Source organism: Lepidochelys kempii, chromosome 1 (genome assembly GCF_965140265.1).
Source record: "Lepidochelys kempii isolate rLepKem1 chromosome 1, rLepKem1.hap2, whole genome shotgun sequence".
NCBI classification, from domain to species: domain Eukaryota; kingdom Metazoa; phylum Chordata; order Testudines; family Cheloniidae; genus Lepidochelys; species Lepidochelys kempii.
The window spans coordinates 304,722,073-304,745,302 of NC_133256.1; the positions used below are offsets into that span (position 1 = coordinate 304,722,073).

Consider the following 23,230-nt stretch of genomic DNA (forward strand, 5'->3'; position numbering starts at 1 on the left):
AAGCAGAGTGGAAAGCCGCTTTCTTTCCTGACGTCAGACAGTTTGCTTTTAAGTGAATGTGCACTTCAAGATCTAAGTAATTTTCTTTCATTCTTTTTATCCTGTAGATCGCCAGTACCTACTGCAACATCTTTCCTCCCTACACAGCGACTCCAGCTTGGGAGGGCAGGGCTAAGGTTGTCACAGCTTTCCCTGTGGTGTCTGCCTGCCAAGTACAGCTCTGGAGTTAGCCGTGGGGTGTGAGGTGAGAAAGAGATTGCATGGTCTGGTTTTTCATTCACTGGGGCAGATGATTCGCCCACAGTTTGGGCATCCAACCCTTGCTGGTACAACTGAAAGTAGACTACCTGCTACTGCTGCTGTACCATGCTTTAATCCCAACCTGACCCAGGGGCATTGGGTTGGGAACCTCCCTAAAATCTCCCCAAATATGTTTTTAATAGAAACACGCTAACAATTATTTAACATTATTTTCTATTTTTCGGAAACTTCTGCCTTGATAAACGCCCCCCCAGTAAGGTATTATAGAAAATTTAGTTTAGCAGCGTAGAAAGAATTGACTGTTTGAACTTACTTCCTGCCATGATTAGATGCAAACATGCTTTCCACTTCTGCAGGGATTTTCATTGGCCTTGATGTAATAGGTCATTCAAAGTTTCCATTTACTATGGAAGTTTGGAGAGCATAGGAAATTGTCTCAGCCTGGTTATACGGGCCCTTGGTCTAAATTTCTTTCTGGCTTTTACTTGCTAGCATTTCTGACCTAATGTATTTGTTTCTTTACTTTTGCAGATTTTCTCCAGAGGCTGCCTCAAGGCGAGGGCTGAGTACAGCAGAGATGAATGCAGTAGAAGCTATTCACAGAGCAGTAGAATTTAATCCACATGTGCCAAAAGTGAGTATGGAGAAATCACTGTCATAAATTTTAACAAAACAGGAGACATATCCTTTGGTTTTAAAGAGGTAGAGTAGCAAGTGGTGGTTGTTGGAAGGGGAGCAGACGGGGGAGGGTGAAGGGGCTAATGTTTACACCCTGCTATACGCATGTGGGGAGCATTTGAAATTTCTCATTAGATACCATAGGAACAGACATGTCACCCAATATTAGGTCTTGAAACTTTAAGTATTAACTGATAAAAGTCTGTCAGTCTGAATATCAACAAAATACTGGACATTGACAATAGGCACCCTGATGCCACGTTGATAAACACATTAGAAATATCCATGTAGATAGATTATTCCTTAAAGAATCGTATACAATGACAATAATAGAAAAGATCTTCACGTTAAAAAAATGGTTATCTATATTTCATGGATCACACATAGCATATATTTTCAGCATGCTGCAAAGGGACTTACGTTCACATTTTCTGTTATGCTTCATATAAATTGTATTTGTAACTCTTCATGCAATGCTCCACCATTAAAACTCCAAACCATTCAGGGCTTGCTCATTCATAAATGAAAAATCACAGAAAGGACAATGTTGGGGAGTACTTGTGGCACCTTAGAGACTAACAAATTTATTTGGGCATAAGCTTTCATGGGCTAAAACCTACTTCATCGGATGCATGCAGTGGAAAATACAGTAGGAAGATATATGTGTGTGTGTATATATACAGAGAACATGAAAAAATGGGGTTTTTTCTAGACTAACTAATTAAGGTGGGCTATTATCAGCAGGAGAAAAAAAACGTTTGTAGTGATAATCAGGATGGCACATTTCAAACAGTTGACAAGAAGGTGTGAATAACAGTAGGGAAAAATTAGCATGAGGAAATAGTTTTTAGTTGGTGTAATGACTCATCCACTCTCAGTCTTTATTCAAGTCTAATTTAATGGTGTCCAGTTTGCAAATTAATTCCAGTTCTGCAGTTTCTCGTTGGAGTCTGTTTTTGAAGTTTTTTTTATTGAAGAATTGCAACCTTTAGGTCTGTAATTGAGTGTCCAGGGAGGTTGAAGTGTTCTTTGATTGGTTTTTGAATGTTATGATTCCTGATGTCAGATTTGTGTCCATTTATTCTTTTACGTAGAGACTGTCTGGTTTGGCCAATGTACATGGCAGAGGGGCATTGCGGGCACATGATGGCATATATCACATTGGTAGATGTGGAGGTGAACAAGCCCCTGATGGTTGGCTGATGTGGTTAGGCCCTTTGATGGTGTCCCTTGAATAGATACAGACGCCCCCTGACTTACGCAATCATTCTGTTCCGGAAAGCCTTGCGTAACTTGAATTTTGCATAAGTCGGAAACATATACCTGTACATTACGCAAAAAATTCCGCAACTCGAAAATCCTATTTCTGGCTTATGGAACTTTTTCTGTAAGTACAAATTTGCATAAGTCAGGTCTTGAGTAACCTGGCCAGCATCTGTATGTGGACAGAGTTGGCAATGGGCAAGGATAGGTTCCTGGGTTAGTGTTTTTGTTGTGTGGTGTGTGGTTGCTCGTGAGTATTTGCTTCAGGTTGGGGGGCTGGCTGTAAGTAGGACTGGCCTGTCTCCCAAGATCTGTGAGAGTGATGGGTCGTCCTTCAGGATAGATTGTAGATCCTTGATGATGCGCTGGAGAGGTTTTAGTTGGGGGCTGAAGGTGATGGCTAGTGGCGTTCTGTTACTTTCTTTATTGGGCCTGTCCTGTAGTAGGTGACATCTGGGTACTCTTCTGGCTCTGTCAATCTGTTTCTTCACTTCAGCAGGTGGGTATGTTAAAGGTGAAAAGGATTTTTTTTTTTTTATAATTCCCTCATTCCCTCTCTAACTATACATCACAGCAGTAAGACTCCTGGCTTCTGAGCACTAATAGCTAATGCTGCTTCTTATTTTTTCACCTGGTCCTCAGCACTATGCAGGACCACTGTTAGCAGTGGCAGATTCTGTGTGAACCAGGAGGCTGTGTGAACATTGGCTGATGGATACAGTTGAGCACCAAATCCTCAGCCCTTCTTCTATGCCCTTATCCATGAGGAGTAGGAGATAACCCCCATGTGCACACACTGCCCTTCTCACGGCAGGAAGGTCTTTTCCCAGTACTGTGCAGAGATTAAACACTTTCCCGTAAGATCGATGTACTTCTTGCCTTCTCCCACTGACTAGCCACTAACCAGTATGATTCTTTCTAGCAATTCCTGCCTCCATTGTAGCAAACAGGAAGCATGTTTTACTGGTCAGTCATTCCATCTCTAGTGGCAGTAAAAGGAGAAGATGATAATAGCTTACATTTGCAATACCAAGGCATTTTACAAATGCAAACCCGTATAGAAACTCTAGACAGGAATCACTTAACCTGCCACTGAAATGCAGCCATCTCTGGGGTACAATGCAGCAGTTGTTTTGACAGCTCACAATAACACTTCACGGCAGATTAGGAGAGAAAAATGAACAATATTATGTTCATTTGAAAGAGCAGGATGGTTACTTTAAGTAAACAGAACATAAATCAAGTTGGAATCTGATCGAGACACCATAATTAACACCCTCAATCTTATGAAAAATGCTGTAGGATCTTTAATATTCCCAAATGGTTGTGGTTATTATTATTTATTTGTATTTGTCATAGTGCCCAGAAGCCCTAGTCATGGACCTACTGTGCGAGGTGCCTCACAAACACAGAACAAAAAGACAGTCCCTGCCCCAGAGAGCATAATCTTAAATTTCTTCTTTTCTTGCCTCAGCTGAAAGAAGCCAGTCATTTTATAGCATACTGTAAAGGTCCAAGCAGGATAATGTATTGCTATATTTTTCAGAATATACTTGGAATGGAAACTTAAACTCCAAAATGGTGGGACAGTTTTGCACTGCTGAGACTTATGGATCTGGGTATGGGAGAATTCCCCACCATGTAGACAAATCCTTGGATGGCTTTAGAACCTGGGTAGCAGCACCTTTCGCATCCCATTCCTGACTGCTGGTGCAAGGGCCTTGGCCAAGGAAAACGCGAAAAGGCTGAAGCTCCCTTATTGCCTGACAGTCCCTGGTGGCCCTAATTCATGTTGCTATTCTAATTTAGAATCGGGGGATCACAAAGGTGGCTTCAGGTCACCTTTGTGCACATGAATATCCAAGCTATGTTGAATACTCCATGGCCACACTTAAAGAGTGGCGATTTAATTTAGTGATCAAATTAGGAAAAGGAATAGAAAACGGAACATGTATCAATTGTCAGGTTTGCGATGTAATAAAAGGGATTAACAGGTGCATCAAAACACCCATTATAATATTAAAACTGTAATATGGCTTAACATACAATATCACTGGAATTTCATGCACACACACTGTCCTGCATTAGCTAAAAGACTAAGGGAGATTTAGGTTTGATATTAGGAAAAACTTTGTAACTGTAAGGATAGTTGAGCTCTGGAATAGGCTTCCAACGATGGTTGTGGAACCCCCATCACTGGAGGTTTTTAAGAACACATTGGCCAAACATCTGTCTGGGATGGTCTAGGTTACTTAGTTCTACCTCAGTGCAGGGGGCTGGACTCAATGATCTCTCGAGTCCTCTTTCACCGCCTGTATTTCTATGATTCCATGAATCATGCAGCAATAATATGTTAGCGGTAATAATGTTACGCAAATAATATGAATATACACCATCATATTCAGCCTTAATTCTGACTGAAATAGCATCAAATATCTTCTTAATGAAATTTAGATAACAACATTTAGCAGTTTGCAACACAGGAAAGCTAACAATGCCACATTGCTAATATGTGTTGCAATTGGCTCAGAGCTTCTGCAGGATTTCAGTAATGAGTGTCTCCCTCTTTAGAATAAGAAAAAAATAAGTTGTACTGATGACACTAAAAACTGAGTAATTGTCTGAATTCTTTGGAAAGTAATCTGCTGAATATGAGCTTCCAAGTGCAATACTGTGGCAAAAATGACTAATGCAATCCTTGGAGGCATAAACAAGGGAATTTCGAGTAGGAGTAGAGATGATATTTTACCTCTGCATTTGGAACTGGTGAAACCTATATTGGAATACTGTGTCCAGCTCTGGTGTCCACAATTTAAAAGTGTGTTGATACATTGGAGAAGGGTTCAGAGAAGAGCCACAAGAAAGATTAAAGGATTGGAAAAATTGTGATCGAGTGAAAGAGCTCAATGTACTTAGTTTAACAACGAGAATGCTAAGGGGTGACTTGATTACGGCATTTAAGTACCAATATAGGAAACAAATATTGATAATGGGTTCTTCAGCAGACAAAGGTATAAGATGCTCCAGTGGCTGGAAGTTGATGCTAGACAAATCCAGACAGGAAATAAGGTGAACATTTTTAACAGAGAGGAATTAACTTTTGGAACAATTTACCAAGGGTTGTGGTGAAGTCTCCAATTTACCAAGGGTTGTGGTAAATCAAGATTGGATGTTTTTCTAAGAGATCTTTTCTAGTTCAAACAGGAAATATTTGGGGGAAATTCTGTGGCCTATGTTATACAGGAAGTCAGACTAGATGATCACAGTGGTCCCTTCTGGCCTTGGATTCTATAAATCTAGGCAAGTTCCCAGCTGCACCATTAAGAATAGGCAGGGAACAACTTTACTGAGGATGGAAGGTGTAAATGATCCTCTGCATTTCTTTGTTTTCAAAATTTCCAGCTCAGATACTTGCAACCTAGCATCCTCAGAGCCAGTGCATATCCCAGAATGTTTTCTTCATCTTAGAATTAAAGTCTGAACTAGAAAAATGAGATTCAAAAGAGAACTCTTGAGGAAACAGAAAAAGATGGGAACGGTGCTGGAACATGGTGGGGGGGATTGCCTACTTAGGCATAGAAGATATAGGGTGTCCAGGATCCACCTGTAACCTGATACAGCTTTATTTATGGCAGACATTGAGTTCCCACATGCAGTCATGCACTCCTCCATGTTCTATTTATTTTTCCCTGCGAGAGGTAAAGTCTTTGCATGGGATACAAATATATTCAAGGCTGGCCTTGTAATTTCCCTTAAGTCCTTAAAATGGAACATTTTAAATAGTCCCAGATCCCAGTGCTTATGTACCAGTATGATACACACCTTAGAAATACCTACTCTAAATATATAAACCAGTTTGTATTGCACCATTCCAAAGTTCTTTTTAACATTTCTGTAATATAAAGAGATTCATAAGAGAAAAGGCAAATGCAGTGACTCTTTCCCTGAGAATCGTTTCCACTAGGTAAACCCATCTGCTGTCCCTTACAAGTGGATTTGAACACAAAGAAACTGATTTTTCTTGGGTCCTTGGGGACTGAGGAAAATGGAAATGGCTAGCAAGCTTAGGATGGCCACAGAATTTTGTGTTTCATATCAGCTTAGCAGTCATTAACCTCTCTGATCTCCAGTATCTGTTGGCAGCTTAAATCTGAATCTTTCTATTTGGAAAGGAGGTACATTCTTTAAACATCAGTGATGAAAAATGCACATACATTTTTCACTTCTCTTGTTGTCAGTGAGGTTCACCTAATTTCACTGATGTTAAGTGACTTCACATTACCCTGGGTTTCCCTTTGTAAAGAGTAACATCACTGGAGGTTCCTTTTTCAAAGGATTTATATGGCTTAAGACAGGGGTGGGCAAACTGTGGCCTGTGGGTCACATCTGGCCCACCAGCCAATTTAACCCAGCCCTCAAGCTCCTGCTGGGAAGCGGGTTCTGGGGCTTGTCCCGCTCCCAAGCTCCAGCCGGGGAGCAGGGTTGGGAGCCACTCTGTGCGGCTCCCGGAAGCAGCAGCATGTCTCCCCTCCGGCTCCAACATTTAGGGGCAGCCAGGAGCTCTGTGCGCTGCCCCCACCCCAAGCACCGATCCAGCAGCTACCATTGGCCGGGAACTGCGGCCAATTTGAGCTGCAGGGGCGGTGCCTGCAGACAGGGAGGCACCTCCGCATAGGAGCTGGAGGGGGGACATGCCACTGCTTCTAGGAGCTGCTTGAGGTAAGCACCGCCTGGAGCCTGTACCCCTGAGCCCCTCCCATGCCCCAACCCCCTGATCCCCCTCCCACCCTCCAAACCCCTTGATCCCAGCCCGGAGCACCCTCCTTCACTCCAAACTCCTCATTCCCACCCCCACCCCAGAGCCTGCACCTTCAGCTAGAGCCCTCACCCCCACCCCCCACCCCAAGCCCCTGCCCCAGCCTGGAGCCCCCTCCTCCACCCAGAACTCATTTCTGGCCCCACCCAAGAGCCCACACCCCCAGCCAGAGCCCTCACCCCCACCCCCCCCAACCCCAATTTCGTGAGAATTCATGGCCTGCCATACAATTTCCATACCCAGATGCGACCCTCGGGCCAAAAAGTTTGCCCACCCCTGGCTTAAGGTGTCTCTTAAAACAGTGTGCATTGCTGGAAGGCTTTTTCTCGGTTAATAGTTATTCTTGGCACTGGGCACCTTCTCCATTTTTGTTGTGTTTCAGTGACAATTCCACTTTCCTCTTACACCCGCCACCAGCCCAATGGTGCCTGAGGCACGGGTGAAAATTTTTTTTGCTGAGTCTGGCAAACTGGTTCAGACACAAACACACACAGTGAGGGAAGTTTGACAGTCTTCGTATACTTGGGCTGACATGGGGTCTGTGAGAAGGAACAGGCTGGGCAAGCAGAGATTTTTCAATGTTCTTATTAGTAGGAGAGAGAGAGAAAGAGCAGGTGAGGAGTCAGTGTCAACACCAGGAGATGAAATCAGGACAGGGAACAAAGAAAGCCATATAAATAATGATGATAATAACTAATGACATCAAAACTGAATTGGCAAGTCCTGAGCTGGGAATCTTGTTCTAAAGATCTGTTCTATTGGATCATATCACTGTTATCCTCATCTTCCTTCCCCACTGCCCTTCTATGCTTTGTACTGCTCATCTCTTGAATCAGAGATGGTCAAAAATTTAAAATTTCAACAAAGTATTTGCGATATTTTTTAATGTTTTGCAGAAAAATGTTATTTTTCAACAAGCTGGTAGGGTGGTTGAAATTCTTCTGCATTTTTCAACCATCTCTCTCTTAAATTAGGTTGCAAGGACTGTTTCTGCTACCTAGCACCATAGAGTTCTGTCGCTGACAGGGCCTTTTGACGCTGCTGAACTACATATAAAACATAAGGTTTTTCCTTTTCTAAAAATAGTTGTATCTCCAGTTTCTTGCAGGCATCATTGAATAAGTGGGGCTGCAGGAGGGATTTGAGTGGGAAAGGGTAGTGTCATTTAGGACTAGCTCAGAGAGAGTCCTCCTCTTGAAGACCCACTTCTCCTGTGACACCTGTAAGAAATTAGCCATCCAATAATGGCAGGAAGCGAGCCAACAGAGGATCATCTATGTAACTAACTAGAAAATAGAAGTCTGGTCTACACAGCGTTGCCCCAATTTTTACAAGCCAGGTTTAAATCAATTTAAGATTGTCCACACCAATATAACTAAACCAATTTACAAAATGATTTTACTTTAAGTATTTCCAGTTTTGTGTGTTGACAAGTCCTTAGCAAGATATGGCCAGTCATCACCTGAATACCCCTTCCACCTTCTCTTTTCTGATTGTCTTTTTAATTTGTCTTCAGAGTAGAGACAATGCCTCCCTGTATGTTTGTGCACCACCTAATATGTTGTAGAAATAAACAATACAAATAAATTAATATGACACACAAGAAATTCATGTATTCTGCATGTATCATGTATATTACAGAAAAGTTATTCCAGAAACATTCTGGAGAGATTTTAAACAATTTAGTGCAACTTTTTAAAAAAATGTCTTCACCCATAAAGCTGGACTTCTTAATTAGCATCCGTCCAATTCTACAGGCATCAGAGGGAGTCGTGATAAGTTGCAAGATTACCTAAAATAACTTTTCTGTGCCTGTAAAGATCACAACTTCAAAGTCCAGTATCTTGGAACTTACTAAGGCTAGTGCTGTACATCTTGCTGGGAAGCTGAAATCTCCCTTATTCCAGTGGTATAAAGCTCTTATATTGTAGCTTACATGTTTGTAAGACTTTACTGTCACTGGTGCAGGACTGAATATTGCCTGTTATGGGACTCGGGTGTAATTTTACAGGGAAATTGCACATTTGGGAGAAAGGAAGAAACATTTCTCAGGATGTTTGTTTGGGGGTTTGTTATTTTGGGGTGGGGGAGAGTTATAAGAAGATAGCTGTTTGAAGCTGCTCAGCCATTTGGAATTTTAGAAGTAGTCTCAATAGAGGAGGATTAGTGGTCAGAGGACAACTGATGCAATCAAATAAATTATATATATTCATTCATGGTAATGAAGTAGCAAGAGTCTGTACTTGACTTCGTGATTACACTATCTCTGTACATAGAAATGAAGTTAATCATGAACTGACAGCCCTTTGGGAAAGGTGCCCTCTTTACCTTTGAGTTCGTACAGCACTTAACAGAAAGGGGCCCTGATTCTGATGAAGTCCACAGGCATTACAACAGTACAAATAATAATTTGCATTTTAGCCTCACAAATGCTGATTAAGAGACATACTTCCATATGTATACATGGTGAATTACACATTGCTAGACAAAATGTGGCTTCATTAAATAACAATGCAAACCCAGACCAAGCTGGGAAAGGCACACTGTTTCAACGCTGGATTGCCACTTTCACTTGCTGATTTTAGTAGTATTATTGTTTACATTTATGTTGTGGTAGCATTAAAGGCCAACCAGTTCAGGGTCCCATTGTCCTAATCGCTGTAGAGAAAATGACAGTCCCTGCCCCAAACCGCTTACAATCTAAAAGACAAAACATAACATGAGATAACAGCTTGGTCAGGGTGCAGGTGGGGAGTCAAGAGTAAGAAAAACAGTAGGATGGCTGTTGAGTTGTTATAGGTGGGGCTGGTAGCACCATCTGTTGTTAAGATTGCCTGACAGCTCCCATTATGACACACTTTTTTAGTGGCTCATAATTTGGCCAAACTGTGACTGTTTTGTCTGAAATTTTCCATGCCAGTTGTCTGCCTTAGGCCAAATTTTGTTGGAAAGTTTCAGCCAAAATGTTACAGCCATTTTTGAGAACAAGGCTAAAGAATAATACATGGTTTTTCAATGTGTTGAAAAAAAGTTCTAGCTACCTTTTCTTTGAGAATATCTAGTGTCCATGCTGTGGAGCAAGGTCTTGAAATTTGGCATGGGATATGGCCTTTGTGTCATGGATGTGCCTTTTGCTTTGCCTGTGAAAGTCTTCCAAAATTTGGCCAAATTATAAGCCTCTGAAAAAATCAGTTCACACATGCTCAGTGGAGACTTATTAGAATTTAGAGGCTAAAATCTCCAGAGATTCTGTCTTCAATGGGCATGCTAGAGCCTCTCACAGTTCATAGTGCTGAGCAGACTGTGCATGTACCATCCCTACATAGTAACTGAGAGATGTTCTATATCCCTGGGCTAGATGGATGCACTCAGATTTTCCCTGAATTTGGCTGCTTCAGGCTCGGGCTGGGCACCAGTACTGAGAGCAGGGAGCCTGTCTCTCCTGTGCTGTCGATGGTCCCCTTGCTGGCAACCAGGCACCATGGAAGAGTAACACCCTGACTGGGAGAAGGGAAAGGAGTAAATTGGGACAAGGAGCCTGGTGAGGCTAGTACTGAAATGGGTGTGGGAAGAGAGCTGTGACTGGAAGTTGGGAGTGGGACTAGTTGGATAAGGAGATTGGGGCTGAGACCCAGAGGGGATGAAAAGAAAGATGGGACTGGTAGGGCAAATGGACTGGAACTGGGAGCCACAAGAGGGGAGGGGAAGCTGGAATAAACTGGGCAAGGAGAATGGGACTGTGAGTCAGGGAGAGAGACTGGGACATGGTGAGGGAAAGGGGAGGTGAGATTGAGAGCCAGTTGGAACACCAAGATGAGATGAAACGCTAGGGGGAGGAAGAAGACTGGACAAGAATATTAGGACTAGCAACAAGTGGGTTGGGATGGGGAGAGTGAGAGACATCAGACAGATCTGATGACGAGCTGGGGTGTGGAGGGAGAACTGGGACTTGTGGAGTAAAGAGACTGCAGCATGTCACTAAAACAAAACTTTTCACAAGAGGCCACTAACATAACATGTATAACATAACATAAGAACGGCCATACTGGGTCAGACCAAAGGTCCATCTAGCCCCGTATCCTGTCTTCCGACTGTGGCCAATGCCAGGTACCCCAGAGGGAATGAATAGAACATGTAATCATCAAGTGATCCATCCCCTGTCACCCATTCCTAGCCTCTGGCAAACAGAAGCTAGGGCCACCATCTCTGCCCATCATGGCTAATAGCCATTGAATCAAGATAATGCTTTGTAGTTAATGCAGACATGCTCCTTCCTGCTAAAAGGTGGAATCTTTGCTTTGAAATATGCAGTAACATCATTTTAAGGGAACAGGTAAGAAACATTTCTGATTTCTCTGCAGCCCTGAGCCATCCCATCTCTCATGACTGATGAGTTTGGATTCAACTTTTCATTCCACTCTCTGTGCAGCCATTGATTCCTTTGACTCCTCTCCCACACCAAAATATCCATCCCATTAAATGTTTGCTTCCAAAGCAGTCCACCTGCTGCTCTCATATGTGCAGTTGAAAGTCTCTAGGTAAAATCCAGGTATAACACAGACTTCCTCCACTGCAAATTCATCCTCCCCTCCTTCAGTACTGTTGTCTACATCAAAAACAGCACTACTTCTCCTCCTGGAATTACCCACTTATTCACTTTTTCCCGTTTTTTACTCCCCTTTCTTCATCTGCCCAGATCCTACCCGATTTTTTCAAGCAGAAGGTTTATAAGATCTATGATGGCTTCCCTGCAATAGCTTCCCCACCCCCGCTTCTTTTCCTTCCCCTCTGATCCCTCCTCTTCCTTTCCTTCTTTCCCCTTGCTGACTCTGACATCACTTTTGTTTCCTCTGCACCTGTCCCCTCAACCGCATCCCTTTGGGGTTATTGACCCACCACCCGAACTCTCACTTACTCTCGCCCTCAATCTTTTCCTCTCTTCTGCCTCCTATTTGCTCTGCATACAAGCATGGCCTATTATCCTCCATTCTCAAAATCAGCCCATGAAAGTGACTGTGCAAGGATTATGCCCCCTACACCCATTTCACCTTGGTCTCTGACTTGCCCCTTAGTGAGTGCCTGTTCAGCTCTTTCCACTCCCTCTGGCCTGCGGTGGATTCTGCAATCCTTGTCCTTCCAGACCAAAGCCAGGGTAGGTGTCTGCATTCCCAGCCCCTTTTTAATGAGACAAGCACCTCTGGGTGTGGGGCAGGGCACTGGCTTGATTGTCTTTTCGAAGGCAGATGACCAGTGTGACACACAACAGCTGTTTCTTCAAAAACAAGATACTTAAATAGTAGAGTAAAAGCACAGAGTAAACAGGAGATTTACAGACAAAACAAAGTTAATCACATATCTCTCTTGTCTAGGACTGATCTTTGCTATAAGCTTACCAGGCAGGCTGTCCACCTTCAGTTACCTCAGAAAGAGTATGTTTCTAGTCCATCATGCTGGGCTCCCTTGTCATGCACCTCTGGCTTATGTTTATCAACCTTTTGTCATCAACTTGTCCTCCTGGTGAATGCATTTCCCTAATCCCACCAAAACCAGTCTGCTCACCACTCCAAGGTTTCGATATAGACCATCAAATAGCTCCATGTATTATAGCCGTTCTTAAACCAAGACTTTATTGCTTTCTCTATCTGTGAGGATGTTCTCAGAGTGCAGACAACCACCATGCAACATACATATTCAGGTGTGGGATATAGAAATTATATTTTGGTATCAGATCATAATAGTCCATTAAAACAGGAACATCTATCATCTGAGAGTCACAGTAACTTCTCCATCTCTCTCTACCATCCCATAGTAGCATGGCCTTACCAAATTCACAATCCATTTTTATAAATTTCACAGTCATAGCATTTAAAAAACCTTGAATTTCACGGTTTCAGATATTTAAATCTTAAATTACACGGGGTTGTAACAAAGCATGAATATGTATTTTAAAATGGTAAAATATAAACATGTAAAGCCTTTGAGTCAATGTTTCTCAAACTGGGGTTCCGACGCTAAAGGAGGTCAGAAGGCTATTGTAAAGGTGTCATGGTATTGCCACCTTACTTCCATGCTTCCTTCAGAACTGGACGGCCGGAGAGCGGTGGCTGCTGGCTAGGCGCCCAGCTCTGAAGGCAGCGCTGCCATCAGCAGCAGCACAGAAGTGAGAATGGCATATTATGGTGCCCAACTCTGAAGGCAGCACAGAAGTAAGGGTGGTAATACCACAACCCTCTAAAATAGCCTTGCCGACGCTGTTTTGGGTTGGGACCACCAGTTTGAGAAACACTGCCTATAGTATAGGGTAAAAGTACACAAAAGATCAGATTTCACAAGGGAGACTAGATTTCATGGTCTGTGATGCGTTTTTCATGGCCATGAATTTGGTAGGGCCCTATATATTAGCAATAGCAGTAGTATAACTCGTCTGAAAATTTCAAAGTTTTTGAAATTGTGTCAAAGAACATGGAGGAAATTGTGCAGAAATGTTTGCAATTTTTCTCTTCCCTTCGCTGATAGCTCTAATTATTCCTTGTTTCTGGTAATACCCACAACATGCTAGGTGCTCTGCAAACAGAAAGGCAAGATTAAATGGTCCATTTGCAACTGCTGCATTAACTTCATCTCCTCTAATGTACTTCTGCATCCCCTCCAATCTGGCTTCCACCCTCTACATTCTTCTGTGAATACATTTACCAGATGCTCAGACTACCTCTTCCTCCCCAAGCCTCAGGGCCTTCACTGCATCCTTTCTGCTGCCTTCTTTACTGTTGATCATTCCTTTCCTCTTGATACCTTATCCTTCCTTTGTTTCATAGCCATGTTCTCTCATGGTTCTCCTCTTGCCTCCCTTGCTGCTCTTTCAGTGACTTCTCTGGAAGCTCCTCATCCTCCTTTTTCTGCAGGTTTCTCTTTTAGTATGTTCCTCTTCTCCCTGCACCTTATCTCTTGCCTACCTTCTCTGCTCACCTGGTTTCTACAATCCTCTACATATGGATGATTCAGAAGTCTATATCTCAATGCTTGCTCTGTGCCATTCCATCCAGTCCCACACATCTGCCTCTCCGATATATTGCCTTGGAGGGCCTACTGCCAGCTCAACATGACGAAAACAGAGCTCAATAATTTATCTCCTACACCCTTCACTTTTCTGCCTTTTTCCTTGCTTTCTATCTCTCAGGCTTGCAATCTTGGTGTCGCCTCTAATTCCCTTCTCGCCACACATCCAGTCTGTCCTAAATCTGGTGGTTTCTTTTAATATAATCTTAAAAGGTCTCCCTTTCTTTCTATCCTGATGGCTAATGCGCTTCTGAAGCCATTGTTATTTCCTTCTTCCTTCATGATACCCAAATAATTCACTTCTAATCCATCCAACACTGAAGCCAACATTATCTTTGCCTTTGAATCTGACCATGTCATCCCACTCTTTAAATCAGCCCTGGCATTGCCTGTTTTATCAAGTTTAAAGTTCTCATCCTAGCCTTCAGGAGCCTGCCTATTTCCACTGCAGTCTAGAACTGGAATCTTGTCTCCCATTGGTGTTCAGTGTTCTCCCTCACACACATCGCTGGGCCGTGATGACACCTTCATTTCCTTCTGCCACTCCCATCTTCATACCTTTTTCTACGCCGCTCCTTAGGTATGGAATACACTCCCTGTATCCATGTGCTAGCTCCCCCCGCCACGCGCACACATACAAGTACATTTTTATTAAAGTATTTCTAAAGATTCCCTTCTTCTACAACACCCACAAATAATCTAATATTTTCCAATTTTTTCTAAGAGGGTCGGGGGGTTAAGAGGTTTCTCCAAGATATCTCCCTCCTCTAGATCTCCAAGTGGATCTTGTCTGTCTGTGTTCAAGACTGTAAACTTTCTGTGGAGAGCACTTTCTTGATAACTGAATCGTACAGGGCTGAGCAGACTGTTGGCACTTGCAGAAGAAGAAACATTTATGCATACTCGTAACTCACCCTTTCAGGCAGTGCAGTGTTATGTGCTGCTCAGCATCCTAGAAGTAGCACATTGGTTGTTTATTCCTTTGCTTTCATCTTGAGCAGACAAGTCATTGGGGAATCAAAAGCAGGTCTCAAAGAAGAACAAGTCATTGTTTAAGAACAAGCTCAACTTTGTAATCCTGATCTAAGTTTCATTAAGGCATTATAACTGAAGCTTGGAGAGAAAGGTAGGTCAGAGTTCCCCTTTTCCCCAGTGCTAAAAACACTGGGTTAATGCAGTTTCAGAAGACCAAGAAGCAGGTTGTGGAAAGTTTTTTGCCTTCTTCCTTGAAGGTGAACCCAGGTCCTGGCATAGAGCCATTTTGCTCTACAGCAAAGAAGAAAGAGTAAGTTACTTGAGGTTGGCTATGTAAAGAAAGGAAAAGACTATCTGTCGTTCCTTTCATGGTAAAGCAGGCTGGGAAAGGAGAGGAGTCTGGGTCCTTTAAAATACAGATTATATATTTCCCTCTCTTTCTCCCAGTTGCTGGCAGGTAGCACCAAGGGAGAAGGAGTCATGTGCTGGTCTGAGAGTCACCCAGCAGGTGAAACCCATGGGGAACGTAGATAGAGGCTCAGAGAAGCTCATCCATTTGGACAGATTTGAGGCTTTAACTACTGCTGTATCATAGACATTCTTGGGATTTCTGTCACTTTTTATTTTGGGGAACTTGTCTGTGTGTTAGACATTGGTATGTCCCATGTTGCAATAAACAATTTGGCCTACATTTCTGAAGTGATTTTGGGTGCCCAGCTTGAATGATGAACACCCGTCCTCTGGAAATCAGGTTGCTTTCAGGTGTTTCATGTTGGGCACCCAAAAATTGAGGCACCCAAAATCACTGTCCATCTCTGTCCTCCTTTATCTCACCATGGAAGTAGAACATCCTGACACTGATGCAAACTTTACAACATTCATATCCGTAATAATACACTGATTGTAAGGAAATAGTTTTATAAAGACCTTGTGTATGAGATTAAAATTATTGCCCATTTCTTTGGAGAGAGGCTAGATTCTTTAATATGCAAACTAGATACCATTAACTTAGGTTTGAACTTAGGTTTGAACAAAGACAGGGAATGGCTCGCTCATTACACTAATTGAATCTACTTCCCCATGTTAAATAAGCTCACACCTTTGTGTCAACTGTCTGAAATGGGCCATCTTGATTATCACTTAAAAAGTTTTTTTTTCCCCTGCTGATAATAGCTCCTCTTAATTAATTAGCCTGGGGTACTTCCATCTTTTTATATTTTTATGTTTTTATGTTCTCTGTATGTATAAATATCTTCTTACTATATGTTCCATTCTATGCATCTGATGAAGTGGGCTGTAGCCCACAAAAGCTTATGTTCAAATAAATTTGTTTGTCTCTAAGGTGCCACAAGTACTCCTGTTCTTTTTGCCGATACAGACTAACACGGCTGCTACTCTGAAAGCTAGATTTTTTAAGCACCTCATTACTTTATCACATCATTTCTTGTATTATAAATACTTTAATTCAAAAGCTGTTGTAATTAGACCATCCTGTCTGTTGTGTGAGGGTTTTTTAAATTTCTCTTTCCCTTTGATAAGAGAAACATCTCATTTTGAAATTCTCTGTGGTCCCCAGTACAGCTGAAGAGCACAACATTAACCATCTGGTGGCATATTTTAGTGTTTGGGATAATTCAATAATTATCTTCAAGTGCAGTTGGTGATGTTACATATTTGATGAAACACTTAGGAATAAGAGTATTTTAGAGAAATAGAGCTTTCAGTGTGCATTGAGGAATTGCAAGCAGCTACTGTGTTTATTTTTACAGCTGAAATAATTGTGTTCTGCCTTTCTATTGCAGTATCTACTAGAAATGAAAAGCTTAATACTGCCCCCTGAACATATTCTGAAGAGAGGGGACAGTGAAGCAATAGCATATGCGTTCTTTCACCTTCAGCACTGGAAAAGGGTAGAGGGGGCACTGAATCTCTTACATTGTACGTGGGAAGGCAGTAAGTAATTCTCTTTCTCAGAAACATTTTACAGGAATTGAAAGATATAACCACATATTTCCATGGAGTATTATGAGTAAATAATTATTTATATGGTACAGCACCTTCCATCTAAGGAGCTCATAGTACTTCAAACCATTAACGAATTAAGCTTCACAGTACCTCTGTGTGGTAGCTATGTATTCTTGTTTCATTCTGTAGATAGGTCAAGTTGCCTTTCTTCAGGTCATGCAGAGAAATTATTGGCAAAGTTGGCAGGAGAACACAGGAGTCCTGATTCCCAGCCTCCTGCTCACACCAGTAAACCACGCCCTTTGTGGAAAATTAAATGTTAACAAACCCTGCCAATGGCCTCTAATGAATTTTGGACCCCCGAATTGTGTGCTAGTTACAAAGCCAAATATTGTCTAGAAAAGATACCAGTAACAATGAGGAGACTTTTATGATAAGTTTGTATGAGCAATAATAGAATAGTGTTGTTGAACCGAACTGCGTAGGGCCATGTTCCCAGGAGCAGTCGGGTGTAGTGCCCGTGTGATCTGGTGATCCCCAGCTGGCATAATGTCAGAGGAACCCTGAAGTCTGCTGAACTCGGTGAGTTTTGGGAGCATAAGGAATGTGGGATCATGCCCCATGGAACTATGTCTCCAAATTCTGGGCCAGGATTAAGCCACTGTAGTATCCCCCCAGGGACTGCATTATGGTGACTAATCTGGAGTTTAGTTCTATCTTTACCACTGTCAGTTTGCAAATACAAACTTCCTTCATTTAACTAAGGGGAGAAAGCAAAGCCTTGTGCTTAAAGCACAGCACCGAAGACTCAGGAGATCTGGGTTCTACTTGCTGTGTGACACTGAGAAAAATCACTTCTCTTCTGTAGCTAATTTTTCTCATCTGTCAAATGGGGATGATAATTCTTCTTCGAGTGCTTGTTCATGTCCATCCCACATTAGGCGCTCGCGTGCCGCACGCACGAGCGTCGGAAACTTTTTCCCTTAGCGGCGGCCAGCGGGGCCCCCGAATGGTGCCACTGTGCTGTGCATATATACCCCCACCGGCCCGACCCCCTCCGTGCCTTCTTACCGTCCGTGGAGGCATTGGAACAACCCCTCTCTCTCTCTCTCTCTCTCTCTCTCTCTCTCTCTCTCTCTCTCGTGGAGGAGCAGTCCCTTAGCCTTTAGAGTAGCTGTTATCAGTTCGTTTACATACAGATTGTGGACACTTAAGTCATTAGGTGCTTGGAGGCCTCCAGCACCTGCCCTGGGCCGCGGGGCATGCCTCAGGCCCACAGCTTCAAGGCTTGCGCCATGTGCCGCAAACCTATGCCAGTTAGTGACCTCCACGACTTGTATCTATGTTACCTGGGGGACAGACATCAAACTGAATGGTGTAGGATTTGCAAGGCGTTCAAGCCAAGGACAAGGAAAGAAAGAGACTTTCACCTAAAGCAGCTGTTGATGGAGGCCGCATTGCAGCCTCCAGGCCCGGAGCCCGACGCTGGCTCAGGCTTCCTCAGTGCATAGTGCCCCGGAGCCATCGAGAGACCAGCATCGGCTAAGCACCGTAAACTGTTGGCCCCGGAGCGCCCGGCTAGGCCCCGGCACCACTCGTCCTCCCCGGTGCAGCCCCCGGCGCAGCCTAAAGGAAGGCGCGGTCGTTCCCCGCACAGGAGGCCGGCCCCTCCCAAGGCCCCGAGCGCCGATAAAAGCGGGAAGGTCCCGGTACCGGCGCTGACACGGGCGGTCCCGGCAGCACAAGCTCCACCGGGCCCAGACCTAAGTGAGCTCAGTGCGGACGATGGGCTCGAGGGCATAACTGATCAGCCCTCTACGCCTGGCACCTGTGAGGCTGCAAAGGACCTCATCGAGCTGTCGGTGGTGAGCCCCCTCCCGTATGGGGAGAACCCTCCGGCACCCATGCCTCGGGGGCCATCGAGGGGTAAGCTGGCAACAGTGTGCTGCTCGAGGACACCGTCCCGGCACCGCTCCCGGAGTTGGTCCCGGTAGAGCTCCGACTCTGCGGACTCACACTTGCCAGCGGCCCAGAAGGAGGTTGCAGCACCAGCAGTGGGTCAAGGCGAAGAAGCACCGGAAAGAGCATGCCGCTCTCCAGCACCACCCAGAGACCGGCATTGAGAGGAGCTGAGACGGCCCTCGCCAGAGGACTCCCACAGATGGTCCCAGTCCAGGGAACCCTGGTCCCGGTCCAGATCTCAGTCCCGGTCCCTGGGATACCGGTACTGCTCCTGCTCAGCCAGGAGCTGCTTGTTCTCCCACTGGCATAGATCGTTGGCACCACCATGGCCTTTGTGATTGGCGTCGCCGCAGTCCAGCTCCGACTCCGGCCGCTATAGCTACCTGCACTGGCCCCAATGGGGGCCGTCAGGCCATTGGCCCTTCTGGACCCCCTGGGCCTATCAGGAGCGCCAAGGGGCCCTGTCCAGGGCAAGTTACTCAGTGCAGCGATCCCAGTCCCCGTACCGACGCCCGATGGTGCCAGAGGCAACAGTATCCACACCTCCAGAATCCCCCCAGCATAGACCAGAGAGACCAGCAGCAAGCCCGGTGCCATCCCATGGACTCCCGCTCTGGCTTGAGCCGGAGGCCCCTCCCACGGGAGATGGGGAGTAGGAGGACCAACCAGAGGGGGTCGAGCAGCAGCTAACCTCCTCATCTTCCCCCGATGAGGTGGTGGCGGGTACAGAGGTGTCCGGCCCTCTGCTGATAGACCATAGAGCCCACCAGAAATTGCTGTGCAGGGTCACTCAAAACTTGGGGTTGCAGGCCGAGCAAACAGTTGAGCAGGAGGACCCCATGGTGGACATTTTGAGCCCCGAAGGTCCATCCAGAATAGCGCTCCCGCTCGTTAAAACCATTCAGTCCAACTATATAAGACTATATGGCAGACCCCGGCCTCCAGCACTCCAACAGCTGAAGGAGTGGAGCGTAAATACTTTGCCCCATCTAAGGGCTGTGAGTTCCTGTTCTGCTACCCGAGTCCAGGCTCCCTAGTGGTCTCAGCAGTAAACGAAAGGGAGCGCCATGGACAGCAGGCCCTGGCCCCTAAGGCTAAGGAGGCGAAACGTCTGGACCTTTTTGGCAGAAAGGTGTACTCATCTGGGGGCCTTCAGTTGAGGATTGCGAACCAGCAGGCCATCCTCAACAGGCACAATTTCAACTCCTGGGAGGCGGTGCGGAAGTTTAAGGACAACCTCCCGCAAGGTTCCCAACAGGAGTTCACGGCCCTGGTGAACGAGGGCAAGGCAGTAGCCAAGACCTCTCTCCAGGCCTCCCTGGATTCAGCAGACATGGTGGCTAGAACAGTCATGTCAGGAGTGGTCATGAAGCACTCGGCATGGCTCCAGGAGTCAGGCCTGCCATCCGAGGTCCAGAATACACTCCAGGACCTCCCGTTCGAACGGTCCGGGCTCTTCTTGGACCAGACAGACATGAGGCTGCCTAGCCTCAAGGATTTGCAAGCTATGCACACCCCGGCGACCCAGAGGAAGCCCTTTAAGCCTCAGCCTCCCCCTCAATGCCAGTACCAGCCTCGTCATAGGCATGAGCCTTACCGTAGGCACGGCAGGGATAACAGGTGACGGCGCAACAACAATAATAACAATAATGTGCCGGGCCACAATCAAGGCCAACACAAACCCCAGCCGGGCACTAAGCCAGGCTTTTGAAGGTGCGCTCGAGGACAGAGTACTAGACCAGTCACCGTATCCATCCCTTTGTTTCCTGAACCACCTGCCCCGTTTCTCCCGTGTGTGGTCCACCATTACGTCAGACTGTTGGGTCTTACGCACGGTGTGGAACGGGTACTACCCCCCTCCCTATCCCTCTTCAGGGACCCCTCTCACGAGCATCTCTTAGAGAAGGAAGTTCGCTCACTGCTAACGGCGGGGAGCGGTAGAGGCGGTGCCGCACAGCCTAAGGGGAAAGAGGTTCTACTCCCGGTACTTCCTCATCCCCAAGTTCAAAGGGGGCCTTCGCTCCATCCTAGACCGGCGCTTGCTCAACAAATTCCTGGTCAAGGCCTAGTTCCTCATGGTCTCTCTGGGCACTATCATCCCTTCCCTGGATCCGGGGGACTGGTACGCCGCCCTTGAAATGAAGGACGCGTACTTTCATATCGCCATCCACCCAGCACATCTGCGGTTCCTGCGCTTCACCGTGGGCCGAGAACATTACCAGTTTGCGGTTCTTCCGTTGGGTCTAGCCGCGGCCCCAAGGGTGTTCACGAAGTGCATGGCGGTGGTGGTGGCTTTCTTACGGAGGCAGAGAATCCGAGTGTACCCGTACCTCGACGACTGGCTCCTGGTGGGCCAAGACGGAAGTGCAGGGCCATATGAAGGTGGCCCTGAGATTGTTCTGCGAGCTGGGGCTCCTGGTCAACGTCCACAAGTCCACACTTGTACCCACACAGAGAGTGGAATTCATAGGGGCGGTCCTGGATGCGGTACAAGCCTTCCAGTATCCCAATTCTGGGCTATCCAGCAAGCGGTGGCCTCCCTGCACCAGTTTCCAATGACAACGGCTAGGTGCTGCCTGCAGCTGCTGGGCCACATGGCAGCACGCATGCACGTGGTCAGGCATGCCAGACTGAGGCTCAGGACTCTGCAGGCGTGGCTCGCTCGGGTGTACCGCCCAGGCAGGGACCCCCTGGGCTTGGTAGTGACAGCCCCAAGGGACATGCTGGACTCCCTGCTGTGGTGTCAGTCCCAGCCTGTGGTTTGCGAAGGCATCCCCTTTGCCGCCTCACAACCGGACCTGACGCTGGTGACAGACGCGTCAGACCACGGATGGGGGGCTCACCTGGGGGACCTCATGATGCAGGGGTTGTGGTCCGGAGCAGAGTGGTTGCTCTTTATCAATGTGAAGGAGTTCAGGGCGGTTCGTCTCACCTGCCAGACCTTTCACGCCCCTCTGAGTGGTCACAGCGTGACAGTTCTGACAGACAACACTACTGCCATGTTTTATATAAGCAAACAGGGCGGGGCTCGTTCCTCACCACTCTGTCGCGAGGCTCTCGTCCTCTGGGACCTTTGTATAGCCCATGCAATTCACCTTGAGACGTCCTATCTCCCGGGGGTACGAAACGAGCTGGCGGACTCCCTCAGCAGGTCATACCATATGCACGAGTGGACGCTCAGGGCGGACGTCGTGCTTTCACTCCCCGCAGATGGGGGTTTCCCTAGGTGCCAATGCCCAGTGCCCACGTTTCTCCTCGTTCCAGGGCCGCAGCCCAGGCTCACTTGCAGACATGTTTGCGACCCTGTGGAGAGGGGGCTTGATGTATGCCTTTCTCCCGCTCCCTTTGGTGCACAAGGTCCTACTCAAGGTGCACAGGGACAGGGCGGCGATGTCCTCATCGCCCCAGCCTGGGCCCACCAGCACTGGTACACATCGCTCCTAGAGCTGTCGGTGGCGGCCCCAGTAGTCCTGCCCCTACACCAGGACCTCATTACACCGGACAGCAGGCGGCTTCTCCACCCCGACCTACAGTCACTGCACCTGACGGCGTGGAGGCTGTGTGGCTAAACACCCTGGAGAGCCAGTTCTCCCTTCCAGTGCAGCAGATTCTGCTTGGCAGTAGGAAGCCCTCTACCAGGGTTGCTTATGTGGCCAAGTGGAAAAGGTTCTTATGTTGGTGTGAACCCCGACAGGTGCGGCCGTGCCAGGCCCCGGTGCAGGTCATCCTGGAGTATCTCCTGCACCTCAAGCAGCAAGGGCTAGCCCCATCCTTACTCAGAGTGCACCTGGAGGCCATCTCCACCTTCCATCCGGGGTTCTCGGCAGGCTCGGTGTTTTCCCAACCAATGGTGGGATGGTTCCTTAAAGGGTTGGAGAGGGTGTTCCCATACTCCCGCCCACCAATCTCTCCATGGAACCTTAACCTGGTCCTCTCTAAACTCATGGGACCCCCTTTGAGCCCCTTGCTTCCTGTTCCCTCCTCCACCTTTCCTGGAAGCTGGCATTTTTGGTTGCCATTACGTCGGCCAGAAGGGTGTCCAAACTGAGGGCCCTCACCTCTGGGCCACCATATACAGTATTTCACAAGGACAAGGTGAAGCTCTGGCCGCACCCCAAGTTCCTCCCTAAGGTGGTCTCCCAATTCCATTTGGGCCAGGACATTTGTCTGCCAGTGTTCTTTCCAAAACCCCACCGAGTCACCGCAGCTTGCACACCCTGGGATGTGCGTCGAGCACTGGCGTTCTATTTGGAG

At 46.3% G+C, this 23,230-nt stretch overlaps 1 protein-coding gene across 6 annotated transcripts in view; it reads left to right on the forward strand.

Annotated features, from left to right (window-relative positions):
* ST7 (suppression of tumorigenicity 7) overlaps positions 1–23,230 on the forward strand; it is a 233,567-nt gene that overhangs the window by 187,078 nt on the left and 23,259 nt on the right. For 5 of the 6 annotated variants that reach the window (XM_073328161.1, XM_073328160.1, XM_073328158.1 and 2 more), the window contains 2 exons: positions 793–895; positions 16,852–17,002. In XM_073328161.1, the coding sequence (XP_073184262.1) occupies positions 793–895; positions 16,852–17,002 (254 nt within the window). The remainder of the gene's footprint in view (positions 1–792; positions 896–16,851; positions 17,003–23,230) is intronic. The other variant, XM_073328156.1, reaches the window with a different exon arrangement.